This window comes from Gossypium hirsutum, chromosome D04 (assembly GCF_007990345.1).
Source record: "Gossypium hirsutum isolate 1008001.06 chromosome D04, Gossypium_hirsutum_v2.1, whole genome shotgun sequence".
In the NCBI taxonomy this organism is placed as follows: domain Eukaryota; kingdom Viridiplantae; phylum Streptophyta; class Magnoliopsida; order Malvales; family Malvaceae; genus Gossypium; species Gossypium hirsutum.
Window position 1 is genome coordinate 9,375,732 of NC_053440.1, and position 22,401 is coordinate 9,398,132.

Consider the following 22,401-nt stretch of genomic DNA (forward strand, 5'->3'; position numbering starts at 1 on the left):
TCTGCCACCAACCGCCACCCATTTAATGGGATGGGAAAGAAAGCCAAATTTTTGGGGATTTGGCTTTTAAATGGCCAAGGAGAGCAGAAAATTTTGGAAGAAAAAAAAGGAGAAACTTTGATGAGGACTGGGAGCTGCTCGGCAAGGGAAAAGAGAAAGGAAAAAAGAAGAAGCTTTTGTTGGTATTGTATCTTTTATCTTATAAGTTTTTATTTTAGTTTTGTTTGTATATTTGATGGAAGTTCATTTTAATGTGAAAAACATGATGATTTTGTTTTGATGTGTTAAATAGTTTGAAACTTTGTTATTTGATTTTATGTTTTGGGAAAAAAAAATGTTAGATTAAATAAACATTAAAAAAAAGACTAAAAATAATTTTTAAAAAAATAAGAAATGGAGATTCATTTCACGGCAAAAGAAAAAAAAGGGAATATCTAGCTTTAGGTCCTTAAGTATTTTGGGTTTTTTGCCAGAATCTTGTTTAATTTAAATTCATACTTGTTTTTATTTTAATATATTATTAGGCATGTAATTTATTATTATCATCATTTGTTGTATTGTTGGGTATTTATAATTATTTTATTATTTATTATTACCCTTTTATAATCATAATCATGTATGTCAGGAGTACAAGCATTCATGAAATGTTTTTAAGTGTTTTTTGTGCATGAGGCAACATCCTGAGTTAATATAAATCGTGAATCCATTGCTATGTTGCGTAAAATTTCACCCATATGTATTAAAAATAGGATGTAGCAGGGATTCAAATAACGGAACGTTTTCAGAATAGCGGCCGTTATATAGCGGTAGCGCCGACCGAAACCGCTATTGCTGAAAATAACGGAGGGAAGCGGATTCACACCGATAACGGTGGATAGCGGCCGCAATTTAACGGATAACGGACAATTGCGGCAATAACGGGCCGCTATTCCCGTTATTTTCCGTTTCCGTAAATTAAAAACAAAAAATCAAGTGCTGTAGATGGAGGTGAATAGTGAAAAGTGAGAAAAAAAGACTGAATCAATGTATGTACTTTATAATAAAACAAAAGGCAAGGGAATATATTCCCTCCCGACCTGCAAAATCGGTCAAGTTTCAAACTTTCAATCAAAACAAAGTAAAATAAAGTAAAGTAAAAAAGACTGAAAGTCAGATTAAAGACGAAAAGGCAAAATATATTTCTTCATTCTCCATAATTCGGAAAGTGAAAAAACACAACCACAAGGCACGGACAGCAAGCAAAGCAATAGATCAAGATCAAGTAAATAGAAAACTAACCTGCATGTCTTGAATCTGCAACATAGAGTGATTTTTTGAGATTTTTATCCCTAGATCTATATTCTACACAAAAAAGGGGGTTTAAAATGTTTTCGGCAATTTTCGACTACCGTGCACGGCGGCGCCGTCGCTGGTGACCGGCGGTTGCCACGGTGGTCGATGGCAGGATTCTAGGTAACGGTAGAGAAAAAAGATAATTGAGAGAAAAAGGAAAAAAATTATTTGAAGAATGGCTGAAATGAAGATTCTGAAAAAAATTTATTTAAATAGGCCTTCAAAACGACGCCGTTTGGGCAGGCCACTCTGGCACCAAAACGACGCCGTTTCGGCCTAACCCGTGCACTTACCCGACCCGTTTCCTAGGATCCGCGTGTTTTTAATGGAAGGGTTAATTTTGCTTTTAGCCCTTCCTATTTTTTATTATTTACAATCAAGCTTATTTCTTTTTAATTTTGTTCTATAATTTATTTCGTATTTCAATTTGGTCCACCTTGAAGCTGTGCGTTTTGAAGGATGGGGATTATTTCCCATTTAATCCATTTTTTTATTTGTGCATTCAATTTGGTCCTTTTTCGTTTTATTTATTTCGGATTTGCCGCAAATTTATGTTTTAAGTTCGATTTAGTCCCTTTTTTGTTATTTTTGCTATTTTATTATTAAATTAATTAATTTAATATTACTATTACTATTATTATTTTTCCTTTTTTTATTTTATTATTTATTTACTTGTTATTATTACCATATTATTAAAATTTAATTAGTTTTGCATTATTATTTCAATTATATTTCTTTTCATATTTATTTACCTAAATATTTTAAATACATTTATTTTATTATATCATTTTATTTATCTATATAGTATATCCTTTCATATAATTTTTAATTTTAAGATTTTTATTATTGTTATTATTATTAATACCATCATCATCATCATCATCATTATTATTATTATTATTACCATTATTATTATTATTATTATTAAATTTTTTTACACAATATTTATTTATTTATTTCTATAATATTAGGTCTTTACTTTAGCTTTAAATTTTGTTTACTTTTTTTGGTATTATATTGTTGATAATATAAATAATGAGTTGCTTATATTTCTAAATATAATTTTATGTTTCTTATATAAATAAAAATAAAGCATGCCACTACGTGAAGAGTTCCCGACTAAAGGATTGGAGGGTGCACCAAGTAATGATATAGGTTGGCACTTTGGAACTCCAATGCCAAATGCGAGAGGAAGTATCGTATGTAAACTTTGTGGTAAAGTTATGAAAGGAGGAATAACACGATTTAAAGAGCACATTGCTCATAAAACCGGCAATGTTGCACCATGCCCTAATGTTACTGGTATGTGATACTTTATTATTATTATTAAATGTTATTGTAAATTTATCAATAAAGATTATATATAATTGATAATAATATAAAGTGTGAATTATTTTATTTTATTAACAGATGTCATTAGAGAAAGTATGATGAATGTACTAAAGAAAGCAACACAAAGAAAATAGACAAAAGAGGAGAAAAGATGAATTCTTATCTCAATTAACAGAAGAGGAGGATGAGCATGAGGGATTCATTGATGAGGTTTCTGCTATAAGGCAAGCAACTCGAGAAAGTATCCAATCACAACACGAGTGGCATAGAAGGGAAGAATTCAGACGAAGTACTGGTGGTTGGGGTAACATTTATGAAGAAGGGTGATCTTCTCATGGATCAGCTAGAGAACATAATAGAGAAAGAACAAGTAAATCTATTCCAGGTGAGTCTGAGTTTACCTTAAGGGGAGCTATACCTGAATTGGTTAGAAGCAAAAGTTCAAAGCAACCAAAGGTCAATGACTCTTTTTAAAGAGTTTTCGAAGGAAGATAGGTGAAGCGGTATCTAAATTTATAATATATGAAAGACTTCCTTTTCAATTAGCAAGCTCTCCATGGTTGTATAACTTAATTCAAGTGGCAACAGAAGTTGGACAAGGTGTAAAGCTCCCAACACCTTATGAGGTTTCAGATGTGTATTTGGAGTCAGAGTATCAACGAGTTCATGATTGGGTAAATGTACTAAAGACTCATTGGAAAGAATTGTGTGCAACTCTAATGTGTGATGGTTGGACCAACAGTTTGAATCAAATGCACATCATTAATTTCCTTGTTTATTGCAGTAAAGGAACCATTTTTTGGAAATCGGTAGATGTCTCAAGTGTCCGTAGTAGAGATGCTGAATTCTACTACCGTTTGTTAGATTCAGTTGTAGAAGAAATTGGAGAAAATTACATTGTCCAAATAGTGACTGATAATGAGGCAGCAATGAAAGCTGCTGGAAAAAAGTTAATGTTGAAAAGACAACATCTATATTGGACCTCATGTGCAGCTCACTGTTTAGATTTATGCCTTGAAGATATTGGGAAAAAGCCCAGTGTAGCAAAAGTGTTAGATGAGGCAAAGAAAGTGACTTGCTTTATATACAATCACATTTGGACTGTTGATTTGATGAAGAAGTATACACAAGGGAAACAAATACTTCGACCCGCTCTTACTCGATTTGCAACTCATTTCATTCAACTTGAAGAGATAACAAGACAAAAGCAAGGTTTGAGAGAAATGTTTAATTCAAAGGTCAGTATTTTATAATTAGTTAATATAATTACTTAAATATAGTAACCTTTAGTGATTTTATTAGTTCCAAATAATTCAAATTATATTATTTTAAAATTTTTCTTATGAATATATAGGAATTTAAAGAATCAAAATGGGGAAAGCAAAAGTCAGGGCCTGCTTATGAAGCCAAAAAAATTATTTTGGGAAAAGATTTTTGGAAAAAAGCCAATGACCTCATAAAAGTTTATGAGCCCTTAGTAAGAGTATTGAGACTTGTGGATAGCGATGAAAAACCAACGATGGGCTTTATTTATGAGGCTGTTGATAGGGCTAAACGAGCAATTCAACAAAATTGTCGATATTTCACAGAGTATGAAAAGATTATTGACAATAGATGGAATTTTATGCATTCCGACTTGCATTCAGCTGGAAAGATAAAATATTTCATATAATTAAGAACTAATTTTATATTTTATTATTTTAAGCTTTAGATTATTATTATTTGATGATATTCTTATAAATTATACTTAGGTTATTTTCTCAACCCTCAATTTCAATTTGGGGTGGAGCATTCTAAGAATGTATTAATAGAAACATTAGAAGGTACACGATCAGTAATTGAAAGATTAGAACCTTCTATGGATACTCGAGTCAGAATGGTTAATCAGGTTAGATTCAACTACTATTATTTGTAACTTAGTTAAATAATTTGAAATAGAATTTTTATTTTTATTTTTACTCTATCTTTTATTTATGCAGTTGTTATTATTTAGAGATAAACATGAGACATTCGGTACTCCACAAGCACAAAGAGCTTGGAAGCAAATGAATCCGGGTAAACAGTTAATTAAATTATTTAATTTAATTTATATTATTTAATTATATTGTACATTTTAAAGTTATTTTGAAATTTAAATAATATTATGCAGCTGAGTGGTGGATGATATATGGCACATGTGTTCCCGAATTACAAAAATTAGCAATTAAAGTGCTTAGTCAAACAACTTCAGCATCAAATTGCGAACGAAATTGGGGCACATTTAGTTATATTCACACCAAGGCAAGAAATACGTTAAAGTATAAAAAACTTGAAAAACTAGTGTTTACCTATTATAATATGAGGCTTAAGATGAGGCATCAACAAAGAATGAGCACTGATGATATAAATGCTAGTTTTAATCCTATCAGCCTTGATTATATCTTTGAAGATGTTGATCCACTATCAGAATGGCTTCATGAGAAAGAGAATCCATTGTTATATGGTGAAAATGCCGGTGTGTTGCCTGTGGATACCTCTGATGATGAAATGGATGTTGATCAATCGCAACAACAAATTTTGTCTCATTCAAGTTCTAGTTCAACTCCAAGTCAGAGTGGCGATGGACCCGATGGTGGTGGTTTAAGTCCAATTGATGAGGATGACGGATATAGTGGTGATAGAGGTGAAATTAGGTCTTCTAGTCAGTATGGAGGAGAATATGGGGGTGGTACCACTGGTGGACATTTTCGTGACAGATCAGAGTTTGATGGAAATATGTTTCCTGAACCTAGGAGAGATAGAAGTGAACCTAGAGCTCCATCAAAGGGAAAAGGCAAGAAGCATACTTCTATAGGCTCTTCATCTGGTAGTGGTAGGAGATCGAGTTCTAGTAACCTTGGGTATAGTGATTCATCTACTAGCACTCAAGGTTTTTATCCACCAGAACAACTTTCACATGGTTATCCACAACCATATGGTTATTATCCACCATTTCCTAATTATGGTGTGCCATACCAGCCTCAAATGTATCCTCCTCCACCAATGTATCACCCACCTCCACCTTTCATGTATCTTCCTCCTCAAATATATCCTCCATATCAATTGAATGAAAACCAAGGTGAAAATGTTGCTTTTTTTGGATATATTTTTGGACAAAGGCCAAGAGAATCAAGTCAAGAACGCTCCAAAAGTGAAGGTGAAGGATTTGATCTTCCTCGTCATTCCACTAATTGGTGAAAACTAAATCGTGCCACTATCATTATTTGTAAGGTATGTTTTTTTTAAAGAAATCATTTGTTATTGTTCTTAATTTTGATGATATTAAAATATTTAAAATAATATATATCTTTAGATAAATGAATGAAGTATATTTTATGAAAAGATAATGAAGAATCAAAGCATGTTAAATTATATATGAAAGTAGAATGAGATGAGAATAAGTGGTAGGAAATAGGAATAATTAATGAGAATCTATTCATTAATTTATCTATTCCTTTTTTCCTTTTGCAGCATATTTATATCTTCACTATCTTCAAAGCTGTCAAGAAATATTGAAGACATCTCTCATGTATGAATTCTCAATTCTTTTATTTATAAAAACTTTCAAACTTATTAAATATGATAAATGTTTAATATTTCTTTTTTTTTACTTTGTTATTAGTTAATATAACATTCTTAGAAAATTCGTAAATAAATATAAGAATAATTAATGATTATAAAAGTTGTGTTCTCATGTCATATTAATAAAGGTTCATAAGTGTTAGAAAACACTCTAAAAATCATTAAAAGTGACTTTTTATAATTATAATTATAATTACTATATTTTACAGTAAGTTGTGCGAATTTGAAAAAAATTCACGACCGCGATACCCGCAGTGACCGCAATAGCGTCCGTTATGTCCGCGACCGCGACAAACGCGACGCGACCGAAAACGCGACCGCGACCGCAATTTAAATCCCTGGGATGCAGTTATCAAATCGAGTAAATCGATTTTTTTTTAATTTCAAAATAAAATCTGATAATTTTGGTATTATTCCAAGATTATTCAACATATTTTTGTTTTTAAATAAAATGTAATTTATTTTAATTTATACAATTTTTTTTTTCTGCGGGTTAAAATTAAATATTGAATTGAGTTTGTATTTTAAAAATTAAGACAACACATGTCTATAGTAAGATATTAATTTTGGGTGTTATGAGGGTACTAAAATTTTAATAATTTTAATATATTTTAATTAAGACAATCGCTAGAATTAGTTATTGCCATTAAAAATTCTATTAATTAACAATAGATTATTGATGTGACATTTTTTTAACTTTTGACTAAAACTAAAAACTTCATTATAATTAATCTAAAACACTTTTTCTTTTTTTGTTTATTTGCAACATAAAAAATTTTATCATCAATTCTCAATGCTACCCAACGCTCACCATGCAAATCACCAATCCTCATCATTTCCCATCCCCTGCTCCCCCATGCACTCCTCACTTCACTGTTTCACACTAGAAGAATTACCTTAAACGACTGTTTCTCCAACACGGGTGATGTAGTTATCCAATGAATTTAAGAAATGGATGTAGGTGATGTCTTCAATTACGCCCACCACCATCTTCACTTTTTTATTCTAGTTTTTATTTCAAGGATCAACCATAGATGACCCAAGATTTGCTATTACTCCCTTAATTCGATTTTGATCAAACCTTGGCTTTGATAATGAACCCAACCCTAATCAACATAGTTCTATCATTGATACAAGCAAGAATACTCAAGATTGAACAATGCCGTCATTTTATTATTTCCTTCTAATCATTTTCAATTTCCCTTATTTCATTTTTGGGAGACAAAAGAAACAGATAGAATCAAATCCCCCAAGCATTAATATTTAAATCTTGTTCAATTTTTATTTAAATATTTTGGAAAAACAGTCATGTAAGGTGGTTTTTATGGTGCGGGGCGACAGAGTGAGGAGCGATAGAGATGAGGGAGTAGAGATGAGGGAGTAGGGGATGGCAATGATGAAGATGTTTTTATGTTGCAAATAAATAAAAAAATGGTTTGGACTAATTATAGAGAGATCCTTAGCTTTAGTCAAAAGTAAAAAGATGCCACGTTAGCAATTCGTTTGTAGATTAAGAGAATTTTGAATGACATTGACCAATTTGAGTAATTATCTTAATTAGAGTGATTAAATTGAAAAAAATTAGAATGACTAAAATAAAAATAACGCTATTTTAGAGTGACCCCTGGTGACTTTGCTAAAGGGGAAGATTGTTGAGGCAATTTTCGAAAAGTGCCTAAATTAATGTATGGACTAGTGCCAATTAGTAGACTGTTTGCTAAAAAAACACTTTCCATGTTTAAGTTGACTAATTTTGGCAACATATCCTTTGAGATTGGTTTGGATTTATATTGAAGCAATCAATTTTCTAAGTTTGATAGATCGAATCAAATCGAGAAAAACTAGGAAGTATATCTTGAAGTTTCAAAATTTATCCTGAGTTACTTGAAGATATTCTTTATGTATATTATCTTACTTATTTCGAGTGAAGATTAGTTGTAATTGATATAGTATGTTAATAAGTCTTAATTTCATATATATATATATATATATATTGTGGAGACTTGTATAGGTATTGTATTAAATTATGAGCATCCATTTTTGTTCATTTGAAGAACGTTTCTTTGAGTGCATTGAGTGAAATAATTAAGTGTGACTTAATTAATATCCTAAATTATCTGAAAAAAAACTTAGAAGAGAGTTGTTTAAATCTCACATACAAAATTGAGAAATTAAAAAAAAAAAAAGGTGAATGTTAGAGCTTAAAAAAACTTCTACGAGGTGATGAGTGTAAATGTATCGTGTGTTTATCATTTTTGTTGATTATTCATCTTTTGTGTTTGAAGCAGTAGGAAGTGCTCTCAGCACTGCTTATTTCCCAGTTGCAAATATTGATTTGACTTAACATAAACGAAGACAACAATTATGTTGGATTTATTTACAAGATGGTTTATATTCACAAACAAATATAACAATGTATAATAATGGAAACTAGGTTTTTTTTTTCTCTTAAGATAAAAATTTTATTAAAAGCCCAAAGGGTAGAACTAAACAAAGTCCCAATGACATCATAAAACACAACTTTTACAAAACAACTAAGCACTTATCATTGCAGTACAGAAAACACTATAATAAACGTACCCAAAACCCTTTTACAAAGCAACTAAGCACTTATCACCACGAATTTTTTTCACTTTGCACACACTGATGGCAGTAAAAATGCGATTACGACATAAAGTAAGGCTTATTCATTATTACAGATGATTGTTCCAAGACAAGGTGTATACCTCTGGGAAACTTTTGGCATACAAATTGTATAAACAATAAACATACTCAGAATCTCACATTTTGTATTTGAGGTACTCGTCAACTGTGAGAGGTTTAGGGCCACCTAAGCCGTTGATTATGAATATGTTTTCTATATTGAGTTTGAAAAACTGGAAGTTATGACTGCTAGGCCACCCTGTCCATCAACTGGGTCATCAAAATCAACAGTTAAAAAGAACACAAAATCCAAAATACATTTTCAAAAACAAAATTAAATAACAGGGATTCTTTGTAATAATGAATAAAAAACGTAGAAGAAAATTTATTACTTTAAAACACCCCAAGTATTGTTGGACACCAACCAACGAGCATAACCGGCAACCTTGTCTACGCCAGGTTTTGATGAAGCTAACAACCACCTTCCCTCACAACAATCTTGACAACTCAGAAAAAACAAGACCAGAAAACAATAAAAACCTTTGCTTTTCATGTTTTGGTTTCTCTATGACTATGTAAGAAATATGAAGTTGAAGATAAAATGGACAGTATCTGTATTTATACACAAAGATTTGCTGTTTTAAAGACAGGTATGGGAGCAAAGGCAACGGATTTACCGTTTCCTGTTGTGTAAGCTTTCAGGTTATCTTTCTGATTTAAAAGTTTTTTTCCTTTTGTTCGAATCTATCTGAACTTAGATTATGCCGCCATAGAACTGTTTTTTTAAAGATGGGGTGTTGTAGTCCTATGCTGTCAAGAACGTGATATGCTTACGACTCTATTTTTGTTTATCAAAGTCAAAGTACATAATTGTAGAATCATATTTCATATTTATATATAATTAGTTACTTCAATTTCAATATTTTATATTATATAAATATTGGAATATTTGTATATTTATATTATTTTTTCTCCTAGGTTTATTATATAATTTGGAATCTCTGTAACAGCCTATTTTTAGTGGTATTGGAAACAGTGATTTGAGACCACTAAATCTGACTAGTGAGTCTTAAAAATTAATAAATTAATAATTATGGGTCAAGTGTGAATTTAGAAGAATTTTTGAATTAGTGAATTTTGTGATTTAGTGAATTTTTGCGATTTAAAAAGAATTTAATAGGTAAACTGGGTCTAAAACGAGGTTTCGAGACCTCGAATTCATAAACAAGCCATAAATATTTTTAAAAATATTTATGGAGTGTCATTGAGTTAGTATAAAAGTTTCGTTAGAAAATTATAACGTTTGGATAGTCAATTAATTAAAAAGGACTAAATTGAGAATAGTGAAAAATTGTTAAAATTATGATAAATAGCTTAAGTGACTAATAAGGAGGGATTTAAAAGGCAATTAGGCCCAAATTATATGGGCTGGACAGTTGGGCAAGAAAAATCAGCAGAAAGTAAAGAGAAATAAGGGTAAAATTGGAAATTTTACAAATTAAATATATAAAGCAAAGATAAAAGTGAAAAATCTACATATCTCTTCATAATTTATCAGCAAAAACGCCATAGGAGGTCTGAAACAAGCTGGTTTTTCATATTTTTACACCATGTGAGTTCAATTCTTGCTTTTTCTTTGAAATTTTCATGTTTTGTTACTTTTACAACTAGGTCCAACCATTGAATTCATTAGTTTTTGATTCCATGGGTGATTTTGTAAGTTACTATGAATAAGTTCTGGAATTTTATGATGAATTAATATATATTTAAAGTTTTAATTTCATTATATTATGATTTTATTAAGTGATTTTAGTAGAAAATGATTTTTAGGACCTAATTGTGAAAAAGTTAGGAATTGGGGTTTTGTACTAAAATTCTGAATATCAAAGGCTGTTCAGTAGTCTAAAATGGTTGGATAAGATGTTAATTGAGAAAATTTTGATCAATTGAAGGGTTAATTGAGTAGGGACCAAATTGTAAAAATTGTAAATTTTGGAGGTAAAAGTGTAATTTTGAAAATTGAAAGGCATAAATTGTGAAGTAAATTAGTATTGAATTAGATGCTAATGAATGGAAAAATTTATATTTTAGATCGGGAATCCGAAGATAAACGCGGAAAAGAGAAAGTATCGAACTAGTTTCTGAACTTTTACAACTTCTACAAATCGGCCCAGGTAAGTTCATATGGCTGAATTTTTTTATGATTAATTGTTAATGTGGAAATGATATATTGTATAAATTCGTATATTGTTACTGAATTATGATTATGGTAAAAATGAGAAGAATATGAGATTGTTAGTTCAAATTAAGGGATACGCAGGATTGAGTACACATGTTTGGCAACCAACGACGAATTGACGGATAAGTCCATGGTGGATCCATGGCAAAGTGTGAAAAGTAGGTATGGTGTTTCGGTGAAGAAAACCATACTGAGTTGTGAAAAGTAGGTATGGTGTTTCGTGAAGAAAACCATACTGAGTTATGAAAAGTAGGTATGGTGTTTCAGTGAAGAAAACCATACTGAGTTGTGAAAAGTAGGTATGGTAATTCCGTGAAGAAAGCCATACTGAGTTATAGCAATGTGAAATATTCAAGCAAATTGTGGCACCGGGCAAACGATGTACTCAATTCCGTAAGACTATCCTTAATTTGACAGGTATTTGTAAGTGCAATTGAAGCTAAATGTCGGAGTAGAAGTTGACTTCTGATATTGAGCTCGATTGGATATATTTATTATTTGAGATTGTGGTTGGCAGGAAATGTTGAATTTTTATTTGTTTGTTAATGTTAGTGAAATTCTGGTAAGATTTTATTATGAGCCTGTGAACTTGCTAAGCTTTCTGCAAGCTTACTGGTGTGTGTTTACTGTTTCTTGTAGATTGACGTGTATATATATATTTCGGAGGATCGGATCTACAACAACGATCACACTATCCAGATTTACTCCGGTAGATTTTGTTAAACAACTTTTTGGATTTATATGGCATGCATAGGGAATTGAAGTAAAAAGTATTAGTATGAATGACTAAGTATGCAAAATAAATTTGAATGTTATGGTTGTGTTAGATATCGAAATATATACATGCTTTTAGTTTGAAATGGTTGATTGGCTGAACTTCATTAGTATTTAAATGAAGTAGTTGAAATACTGGAATTGGTTGTGATTTAAATTTGCAGGGAAGGTTAGATAATTATAAAGGGGTTATATTGAATTTTTTTTTTTAAATTTGCAACGGAACAGTTTTTGGATATATTCATTGAGGTAACTTTGAAAAATCATCAAAAAGGGTGGAAATTGAATTAGAAGCTGAGTGAGATACTAAATTAAAGCTGAATGAGTCTACTTTCACATGAAAAAAATAGAGTAAGAAAAAGAGTTGTATATTTTTAGATATTTGAATTTTAGTGGGACAGGGTCAGAATGATTTTGAGGTCCCCTGTTCTGACTTTAGAAATTCATTAAAAATTTCACAGAAGGAATTATGAGTTATAATTTATATGTATATATTCCTTGTTGAGTCTATTTTCAGGATAAATAGGTGGAAGCACCATATGAAGTCTTTACAAAGAGATAATTGAATTTTAGTGACAAGAGGTCAGGATGGTCGGTCACTGAAACAGGGGAGACTTTAACTAATAAACTGTACTAATTGGCTAAACCAAAAATTTTGAAAATTTTATGGTGAAAAGATATATGAGTCTAGTTTTAGGGAAAATTTACGGATCTAAATTTAGAGTTTCATAACTCGAGTTATAATTAAATAAGTGACTGTTGCGCAGGTGGACAGATTTGCTGTAAATAGTGAAATAAATTTTCAAACCAAGTTTTTATGCTCCGAATTAGTAAGATAAGCTAAGTAATGCCTCGTGCTCGACTCCGAAAACGGTCTCAGGTAAGAGGTGTTACAATCTCGGTTTTAAAATTTTGCTCAATGCGATCATGTACTTGGTAAAAACTATATATTTTGATTTTTAAAGATAATCGTGTTAAATTTTTATATTTAATTTAAGTTTTAAAGTTGATTTAATGAAAGTTAATTTAATATATATTATAATAACAAGATACATACTTGCATGGTATTTGAGCTATCAATATATGTTTTAATATAGTACTTGTACTTTTATAAAACATTTAATACGATACTTGTACTTTGAAAATATCCAATCTAGTATCCAAATTATCAATATGAGTTTTATTATGATATTTAGTGTTAATCCCATTAGTAAATTGCTAAATCAACCAATAAAAATTCGACAGAAATTTTTTCCCCAAAATAATCAGGTTTGCATAGATGATATAACTTTATATGAAAAACTAAATAATAAACAAATAATAAACATATAGTTAATAAAGAAAAAAGTAAATACTAAACATGCATACTTGATCATTTACTTAAATGGAGAACTTTACATTTTTACTTAGGTAAATTTACCTCTTTTTTTTATTAACCATATATTTAGTTAATTTCTTTTCAATTTAATTTAATTTAATTTTTTTTATAGTTTTCACATAATGTTTTATAATCCATGGACTTGATTATTTGAAAAAAATAAATTCTACGCGTCGAATTTTTTTTGGTAAGTTTAGTAATTCACAAACAATGACAACATGTACCATAATAAAACACATATTAATGGTTCAAGTACCACATTAGACATTTTCAATGTACAAATTTCATATAGGACATTTTATGAAAGTACAAGTACCAAGTTTGACATAATTCCTTTAATTTTTCACAAACATTTCTTGTAACACCCCTTACCCGTATTCAATACCGGAATAGGGTACGAGGCATTACCAAAACACATGCACTTGTAAACGTATTTAACCGAGTTATAAAATTTCATCTAAATTAAAACTTTCAAAATAATTAACATGCTCCTATAACTTTTCACAATATATCCTCAAAATGTTATAATCATAATAATTAGGGCTTACGAGACCCGATACATACTTATGCAATTCAATGCTTCATTTCCATTTCCTTCAATTCGCAATTTCTCATGCTCACGATTTAGATCATATCACTAGCAATTTCCATTTAATTCACGTACAATTCAATGACATCAAGTTCAACACTAATACGTATTTACCATTTAACTCAATGTTTATTGATTATACCATTCAATAACACATTTATGAAATTCTCAATTTTGCAATGAAAATATCACTTTAGCTTGAATAACAACATCGTCCTGATATAAATACACTACCACTTATCCATTTACTTTAATTTTTTTAGGTCCATTTGTCACTTACCATCCTTAATCAAATTAGGGAAAGGTTACGGAAAATTGAGTACTTCACTTTCACTTTGCCATAGTATAACTATGGTCTTACGTATGATTACTTATCACTTGTCCCTGATCAGATAAGTGTAGCTAGGCTACCACTTATCACTTTGTCACTTGATCAGATAAGTGTAACTAAGGCTAACACTTATCACTTTGTCACTTGATCAAATAAGTATAGCACTTATCACTTTTTCACTTGATCAGATAAGTATAGCACTTATCACTTTTTCACTTGATCAGATAAGTGTAGCTAAGGCTAACACTTATCACTTTGTCACTTGATCAGAAGTACTCAAATCCGGCGTTTCGCTTAATTTGATCATTTATTCGATTTTTTTCACATTTTTATTTTATTCTCATTTCAAAAATGAATACATTTCATCATACATTGTATAATTCATGAAATTAACATTTAATCATTAAATTTCAGCCATATGAACTTATTATTTCATTATCTTTCCACACTTGTTTCTATGCACATCACACAAGATATAAGCATATCATTCAACCATAGTTGCAAGCTAGTGTATTTAAACATGACTCTTTTTGGAACTAACCACACGATAAACCATTGCAATGCATAACTTATAAATTTAACGTGGCATAATCTAGCCACTACTTGGCCAAAGTCTAAGCATATACACCAAATATGTTAGCCAAATACACGTATAGCATAAGTATTATAAGCATGGATGAGCACAACATTTATTCATGTATCAGGCTTACCAACATGTGTTAATTCATAAACCATTCATGACATTATTTCATGCCAAATCATATACCGAATATACCATACACACATACTATGAAACTTTTATTTTCACACATGAGCTTAAACCATGACCAATAATGCACAAATATAAGCATCATTTCTATTTCATCGTTTATCAATTAAAATCAAGCATATGACCAATTATACACAAATCATTCATATATTTCCCAATTTTCCTCCTCCTCCTCTTCATTCCGCATCCTTAATGTGTATAACACACTTAAACAACATTAGCTATAATTTCACTATTCACTCACATGTATATTCAAAACTGTTTATCCGAGTCAGAGTCACTAAATTATTTTTTTTCCAGAGCTACAGAGCTCCAAATTAAGATCCGTTAATTTTCCATGAAACTATACTCACATATCTTCATACCATAAAATTTTCAGAATTTTTGGTTCAGCCAAATAGTACAGTTTATTCTTTAAATTTTCCTCTGTTTCTCTGTCTGACAGTTCCGACCACTCTTCACTAAAAATTAATTATCTCATTGTACAGAATTCGGATGATATTTTTGTTTGTTTCTTCTAAAAATAGACTCATTAAGGATTCTAATCATATAAATTATAACTCATAATAATTTTTTTACAATTTTTAATGATTTTCCAAAGTCAGAATAGGGGAACCCGAATTCATTCTGACCTTGTCTCACAAAATCTATTATATCTCATGATTTACAATTCCATTGCTCACACTGTTTCTTTTATAAGAAACTAGACTCAATAAGATTTAGTTTAATATTTTATTCATCCTCTAATTCAATCTCTAAAATTTTTGGTTATTTTTCAAAGTTACACTACTGCTGCTGTCCAAAACTGCTTTAGTGCAAAATGTTGATTTCCATTTTGCCCCAAATTTCACAGTTTATACAATTCGGTCCTTTCTCAATTAACCCCTCAATTATTCTAATTTTCTCAATTAATACTTTACCTAGACATTATAAGTTGTTACAAAACTATTGAAATTCAGAATTTCCACATTTAACTCTATCTTCAAACTCTTTTACTATTAGGTCCCAAACATTCACTTTCTATTCAATTCTTTCAATAAAATCAGCATATGAACAATTTAAAGCTCTAATTACATGCTAAATCATCATATACTTCCAGCACATATTCATATCAACTTTCAACTTCTTTCATAAAATCAAAAACTAATGAATTTAACAAGTGGGCCTAATTATAAAAGTCATAAAAATACAAAAATTTCAAGAAATAGTCAAGAATTGAACTTACTTGTAGTAAAAATATGAAGAACCAGCTTGAAGAAGCCTTTCTATGGTGTTTTAGCTGATGATAATGCAGAAAAATGAAGAGAAATCTAGATAATTCCACTTTGGTCCTAACTTTATTAAGCAAATTTTGCAATATTCCAATTTTGCCCTTAATTCTTCTTACTTTCTTGCTGATTTCATGCCTTTTCGGTCCAGCCCAAATAGACCTTGGGTCTATTTTCCTTTTAAGCCCTCTTCCTTTTATCATTTAAGCTATTTAATTATTTCCTAAAATTTTGCATTTGTTACAATTTAGTCCTTTTTGTTCAATTAATTATCGGAACTTTAAAATTTCTTAACGAAACTTTAATACTAACTTTTTAACACTCCATAAATATTTATAAAAATATTTATGGCTCGGTTTAAAATCCCCGAGGTCTTGATACCTCATTTCGATTCTAATTGTTTTAATATTTATTTCTAGTGCACTATTCACTATTTCAAAAATTTTCCTAACTTCACATTTAACTTATACTTACTAAATTAATAATACTTTCTACCCATTTGTCGAATTTAGTTATCTCAAATCACCGTTCCGACACCTCTGAAAATTCAGGCCATTACATTTTTTTTTCTCGTCGGATTTGTGGTCCCGAAACCACTGTTCCGACTAGGCCTAAAATTGGGATAAAAATATTTATGGCTCGGTTTAAAATTCCCGAGGTCTTGATACCTCATTTCGATTCTAATTATTTTAATATTTATTTCTAGTGCACTATTCACTATTTCAAAAATTTTCCTAACTTCACATTTAACTTATACTTACTAAATTAATAATATTTTCTACCCATTTGTCGAATTTAGTGATCTCAAATCACCGTTTCGACACCTCTGAAAATTCAGGCCATTACATTTTTTTTCTCGTCGGATTTGTGGTCCCGAAACCACTGTTCCGACTAGGCCTAAAATCGGGCTATTACATTTCTAATTTAAACAGTGGCGAAGCCGGGGTCTGGCAAGCGCCCGCCTCCTAAAAATAGAAAAATTTTCATTTATACCCTTTATAATTTAAAAAATATTAAATTAGTAATGATAAAATTACACTTTGGCCCCAAAAATGATAAAAATTTGATTTAATCTTTTAAAAATTATAAAGATATAGACTATTAAAATAGTGAAATTACATTTTTATTATTGAAAAAATATACAATTTAATTCCATGTCCTCAAAAAAAAATTTCTAAGTCTGCCATTAAATTTAAATGTTGACGTGACTATCTAATTTTTTGACACATAAAATAAGTATAAATAATATTCATTTATTCATACAAATGATGATCATAATAATTATACTAATAATAATTTAGTCTAAACAACAATAAATTACTTTTAAAGTTCAAATTAAATTAATCTTATCTACAACAAATGAATAAAACCAGATAGTTAAATTTTATGTATAAATCATTATTAGTAGCAAATAAATAATTATTAATTAAATAAAATATGCACTATCAATAAATCAGCATTAATTTAAAGGAATATTTAAAAATGTCGAATTATTAAATCTTAAAGCATGTTTGGTTGGCATGAATAGCCCTTCCATTCCTTGCCTATTCCGCGTGCTACATTGAATACACGCTTATTCCACTGTTTGGTTCATCGTTTACTATTCCACCGTTTTGCTATTACTTGTTCATTCCCTCAGCAACTGTAATAGGTATTCAGGGGTGGGGGCAACGAATTGGTATTCACCGTTTATTGATTTCTTCTCCCCAAAATTTTGAGACCAAAATATCCTACTTTCTTCTCCCCAAAAATTTTGCTCCAGATTTCATATCCCCAAATCAAGCATCGATTTGCCTTCATCTTCATCTCCCCAAAGGTAAGTTTTCACAATTTCTTGCAGTTCCCGGGTAAGACTAGTTCAGTTCTATTTAGGGTTTTCACAATTTCTTCATCTTCCGCTTCTTGCAGCGACTGACAAACAATAGAGGGAAGGGAGGTAATCTTTTTTTATAGTCATCAAGCTTCATCCTCTCCGATGTTTCCCTTCCATTGATTGCAGAGGTAATCTTTTTACTTCATTGTGGTTTGGTTTTGTGCATCCTTGATCCCAACCCACCGCATGAAAAAGTGTTTAGGATCTCTGGGGTTTTCACAATGATGTACGGTGATCTGCAACAGCAACAGCAGCAGTAGAACAAACCGCACCCGCAAGTTGGGGAGTTTTAGAGAGGTCCTCCGCCTCCGCAAATGATGCGGCAGCCGTCTGCTTCTTCCACTACTCTTAACTCGAAGTACCACCACCCTAGTGCTCCTCCTCCTCAGATGCCGCCTTATGACGGTAGAGTAATTATCTCTGTTTCTTTTTGTTCGGGCATTGTAAGAATTCTATCGAAAAATAGTTACTTGGTTCTTGAAATTCAATGTTCAAGTTGGTTCATACTAAGGCACTTCTAGAGATTAGTAGAACACCCGGGGGGGACCGTGCTTAAGGTTGAGAGGCTTCGCGCCTAGGTTTATGGTTGCTTTATAGATTCTTCTGGAAGGCATATTTGCTGCTGGAATTCTAACAAACAAGTTCTTTAGGCTTCAATTAATTTTTGCTTTTGTATAACTTTGTCTGCCTAGTTAATAGTGGGGATATTTGATGTTCTTATACTACAGGCTTTTATTGCAGTTTGCTTCTATTGGCTCTAAGCCTTATGTATTTACACTCTGATGTTCATTTTCTACCATGAGCTTTATCTTTTGGTAACCCTTCTAGGTCTATGGCTACTCTCAACTGCCTGTTTAAATGAGTTACAATTCAAAGAAGTTAGGCTATCTAAATTTTAGTTCTGACAAAATTCTTTTATTTTTTCTATTAAATACTTCTTTCAGCTCATGGTGACAATTTTGCTACGAAAAGAATGAGAAAGCTGACCCAAAGGAGAGCTGTTGATTATACTAGTACTGTTGTGCAATATATGCAGGTATTTTTTTCATGTTTAGTTGTTTTCATAAGCATTTTTTTTCTATATCTTTCTATAAGTTGTTGCATGGTCAGATTGGTGAATCTGATTAACATGGATGCTTATGTTTGTTCTTAGATGGCTTAAATGTCTCTTCATTATTGTGGTTGTTGGCCTTCTCTTTATTAATATGGGCATTGATTTCTCTATCATAGAAATCAGTTTGCTTTTTTCTTCTGTAGCCTTTTGCTCAAGTTTATTATTCAATGTACTTGGCTGATGTATTTTAAAGTTTATAAAGCTCTGTAGCACTATTATAGCCATAATTGTATCTTTATGATAGCTTAACTTATGGAGTTGTGTTTCAGATTGCTGCTGGAAAATCCATTAATATAGAGGCAAAATGACTTGGTCTTGCTTGCCATTGATGTATGGTGTTAAGATGTTCTTTTTTTGCTTCATGGGAAAAATATTAAGTTGATGTCTTTTTATGTCATATTTTTCCTAGTTGCTAAGAGTATCTCCTCTTTATCATAACTTGGACCAATGCCAATTGACTTTGTGTTCATCATTATTCAGTTCATGATTCATGAGTAGAACCTATCATTACACCCATAATCCTTGTTCATGCTTAGGGGTGTAACGGTTTATATCCTTAGGAAGAAGGTGAGAAGGTGTTTATTTTGTTTGAATACATGTTCTCCTCTATTGATATTAAACGCAATTTTTCCCTTTTGAATCTCAAATGATGTTGACGTCCTTATATCTAATAACAGTGGCTTTGCATATTCGAATGTCACAGCGGGATTCATGGGACAGGACAATATTGCAGATTCGAATGTTCTAACTTTTTGATGTTGTAAAACTGTATAGCATATGGATTATGACATAGAATTTCATGAATTTCATGTAACCTTTTATTAATATATAAATATTATGTTTATGCAAAATATAATTCTCAAGTTATTTATTACTGCTAATATTTTTTTATTGTAGAATAATTGAATTATTTGTTTCACTAATGATACTTTAGCACATTAAATATGTATTGCAGTTTAAAAATAATAAAGTAGATTATATATTATTTTTATAGTATTATATATTATGATTTTAGTAAATTCATATAAGAATAATTATATTAAGAATTTTATTAAATTATATATTTTTATTAAATTATATTTAATAATTATTATTTTAAATTATATTTTATAGTATTATATATTATGATTTTAGTAAATTCATATAAGAATATTTAATATTAAGAATTTTATTAAATTATATATTTTTATTAAATTATATTTTATTATTATTATTTTAAATTATATTTTATAGTATTATATATTATGATTTTAGTAAATTCATATAAGAATATTTAATATTAAGAATTTTATTAAATTATATTTCATTATTATTATTTTAAATTATATTTTATAGTATTATATATTATGATTTTAGTAAATTCATATAAGAATATTTAATATTAAGAATTTTATTAAATTATATATTTTTATTAAATTATATTTAATAATAATTATGTTAAAATATTATTAAATTATTTATTATTTATATGAATAATCTTATTAAAATTTAATAACAATAACAATAACCATCTACTTAAAAAAATTCTGCTAAGGGTATTCTAGTCATTTTAGTTTTTTTCCTTATGCTATTACAACATTATTCCATTCAACCAAACACAAGAATACTATTACAGTTCTATTCCATTCCATTCAACCAAACAATTGAATTACTATTAAGCCTCTATTCCATTACAGCTCTATTCAATTACACCTTTATTCCATTACAGCGAACCAAACGTGCCTTAAGAATATTAAGAAACTATTATTAAATATAATAATTTCATACATTACATGAGTAGAAAAAAGGGTTAATTACTTACATTGTCGTTAAATTTTTAATGTGTTTCTGTTTTGGTTGCTCAACTAATAAAATTTCAATTAATCGCTACAGTTTTCAAAAAAAAATTTAGTCATTCTGTCACTGTAATGGCATGTCATTTCCTTCCCCAAAACCTTGACTCTTTGCTCCCAAAAGTCCTTGTTAGCTCGATTAATCAATCCGAAATCGCTAAAAGGAGGTGAATTGACCTTTTAAATATTTGTGGAAGCAAAGAGAATAAATAGAGACAATAAACACAATGAGATATGATGGTTAGGTCCCAATTGCCTACTCCACTACCTTAGCTTTCCACAAATAATAATTTTCCCAAATTCACTAATTTGACAACCTTTGAGGGTAAGGTTTAACCTTACAACTCCCTTAAAATTTCTACCAAAACCTTATGACTCAACCCTCTCAAAAAGAATAACAAATAAGCAAACTAAGAAATAACCCTTACAAGATCAGAGTGTTTGCAAATTAAGCACAAATACAAAGAGAAACACTTGAGCTGAATAAATACAATGAAAGCTCACAAGTGGTATAAAGAAAATTGTTGAGAATTGAAAGCACAAGGTTGTTTTGATTGATCTATAAGCTTGATAATATATCTTATTGCTGTAGGGCCTTTGAAGGATGGTATTTATATCCCCTAATTGATTTCCAACCATTGTGGTTGTTAGAAAAATGAATAGAGCCATTGGGGATGAAATAACCAGTGCATTTAATTCACCTGCAACCATGAGCAATGATATTTGCCAACAAAGTATTGATATTTTTAGCATTTAATGCAAAATTCAGTGACCGTTGGAGCCACAAATATCGATACTAGTAAACTTTTTATCAATACCACATGAAAAGTAACGATACTTGATAGATACTTGGCTAAAATGTTTAAGAACCAAAATTTCAATTTGGTATTGATTTTTGGTGAGGTGTCAATACACTATCTATGTGGGGGAAAATGTCGTGTGTACTCTGATCACAAGAGCCTGAAGCATTTGATGATGCAGAAAGATTTGAGTCTATGCCAAAGACGCTAGATGGAACTACTAAAAGATTATAATCTGGATATAGACTATCACTTTGGAAAAACTAATGTTGTGGCTGATGCTTTAAGCAGAAAAATAGTGGCAACATTAACATCTCTTTGAGCAAGAGTAAGTATGGCTGATGATGGATCATTATTGGCAAAGCTAACTGTTAGGCCAATTTTTCTCTCTCAAATTATGGAAGAGCAGATGAAAGATGTGCAGTGTAATATGTATAAGTATTATATGATGTTTTATAATGAAACAAATTTCAGTCTAGGCAAAGTTGGTGAACTGCAATTCATAAGAAGAATGTATATGCCAGCTA

General features: G+C 30.2%; 2 protein-coding genes across 26 annotated transcripts; both read left to right on the forward strand.

Moving 5' to 3' along the window:
- Window positions 1–4,341: 4,341 nt before the first annotated feature.
- On the forward strand, window positions 4,342–6,282 carry LOC107911402 (uncharacterized). The gene is made up of 3 exons (XM_041091908.1): window positions 4,342–4,719; window positions 4,814–5,913; window positions 6,154–6,282. The coding sequence occupies exons 1-2, from the start codon at window positions 4,638–4,640 to the stop codon at window positions 5,878–5,880; spliced, it is 1,149 nt and encodes a 382-aa protein (XP_040947842.1). The 5' UTR covers window positions 4,342–4,637; the 3' UTR covers window positions 5,881–5,913; window positions 6,154–6,282.
- Window positions 6,283–17,780: 11,498 nt separating this feature from the next.
- On the forward strand, window positions 17,781–20,093 carry LOC107938824 (flowering time control protein FY). 25 transcript variants are annotated; one of them, XR_005912437.1, is made up of 7 exons: window positions 17,783–18,071; window positions 18,164–18,256; window positions 18,331–18,533; window positions 19,073–19,164; window positions 19,512–19,572; window positions 19,723–19,809; window positions 19,920–20,093. XR_005912437.1 is itself a non-coding variant. In XM_016872061.2 (4 exons), exons 2-4 carry the CDS (start codon window positions 18,443–18,445, stop codon window positions 20,004–20,006), a joined length of 270 nt encoding a protein of 89 aa, XP_016727550.1. In that variant the 5' UTR covers window positions 17,783–18,071; window positions 18,164–18,442; the 3' UTR covers window positions 20,007–20,093. The 25 variants fall into 25 exon arrangements, 2 of the variants coding, with proteins under 2 accessions (XP_016727550.1, XP_016727551.1); XR_005912435.1 differs by having other exon boundaries at window positions 17,787–18,071; window positions 18,324–18,533; XR_005912433.1 differs by having other exon boundaries at window positions 18,164–18,533.
- The last annotated feature ends 2,308 nt before the right edge of the window (window positions 20,094–22,401 follow it).

What these genes read in the sequence shown, in the direction of transcription:
- LOC107938824 (XM_016872061.2), top strand. Translation starts at nt 18,443, where the DNA reads ATGATGCGGCAGCCGTCTGCTTCTTCCACTACTCTTAACTCGAAGTAC. An exon ending in TCAGATGCCGCCTTATGACG is followed by an intron (nt 18,534 to 19,072) that starts GTAGAGTAATTA and finishes TACTTCTTTCAG; the next exon opens with CTCATGGTGACAATTTTGCT. An exon ending in CTGTTGTGCAATATATGCAG is followed by an intron (nt 19,165 to 19,919) that starts GTATTTTTTTCA and finishes ATCTAATAACAG; the next exon opens with TGGCTTTGCATATTCGAATG.
- LOC107911402 (XM_041091908.1), top strand. Translation starts at nt 4,638, where the DNA reads ATGCAGTTGTTATTATTTAGAGATAAACATGAGACATTCGGTACTCCA. An exon ending in TTGGAAGCAAATGAATCCGG is followed by an intron (nt 4,720 to 4,813) that starts GTAAACAGTTAA and finishes AATATTATGCAG; the next exon opens with CTGAGTGGTGGATGATATAT.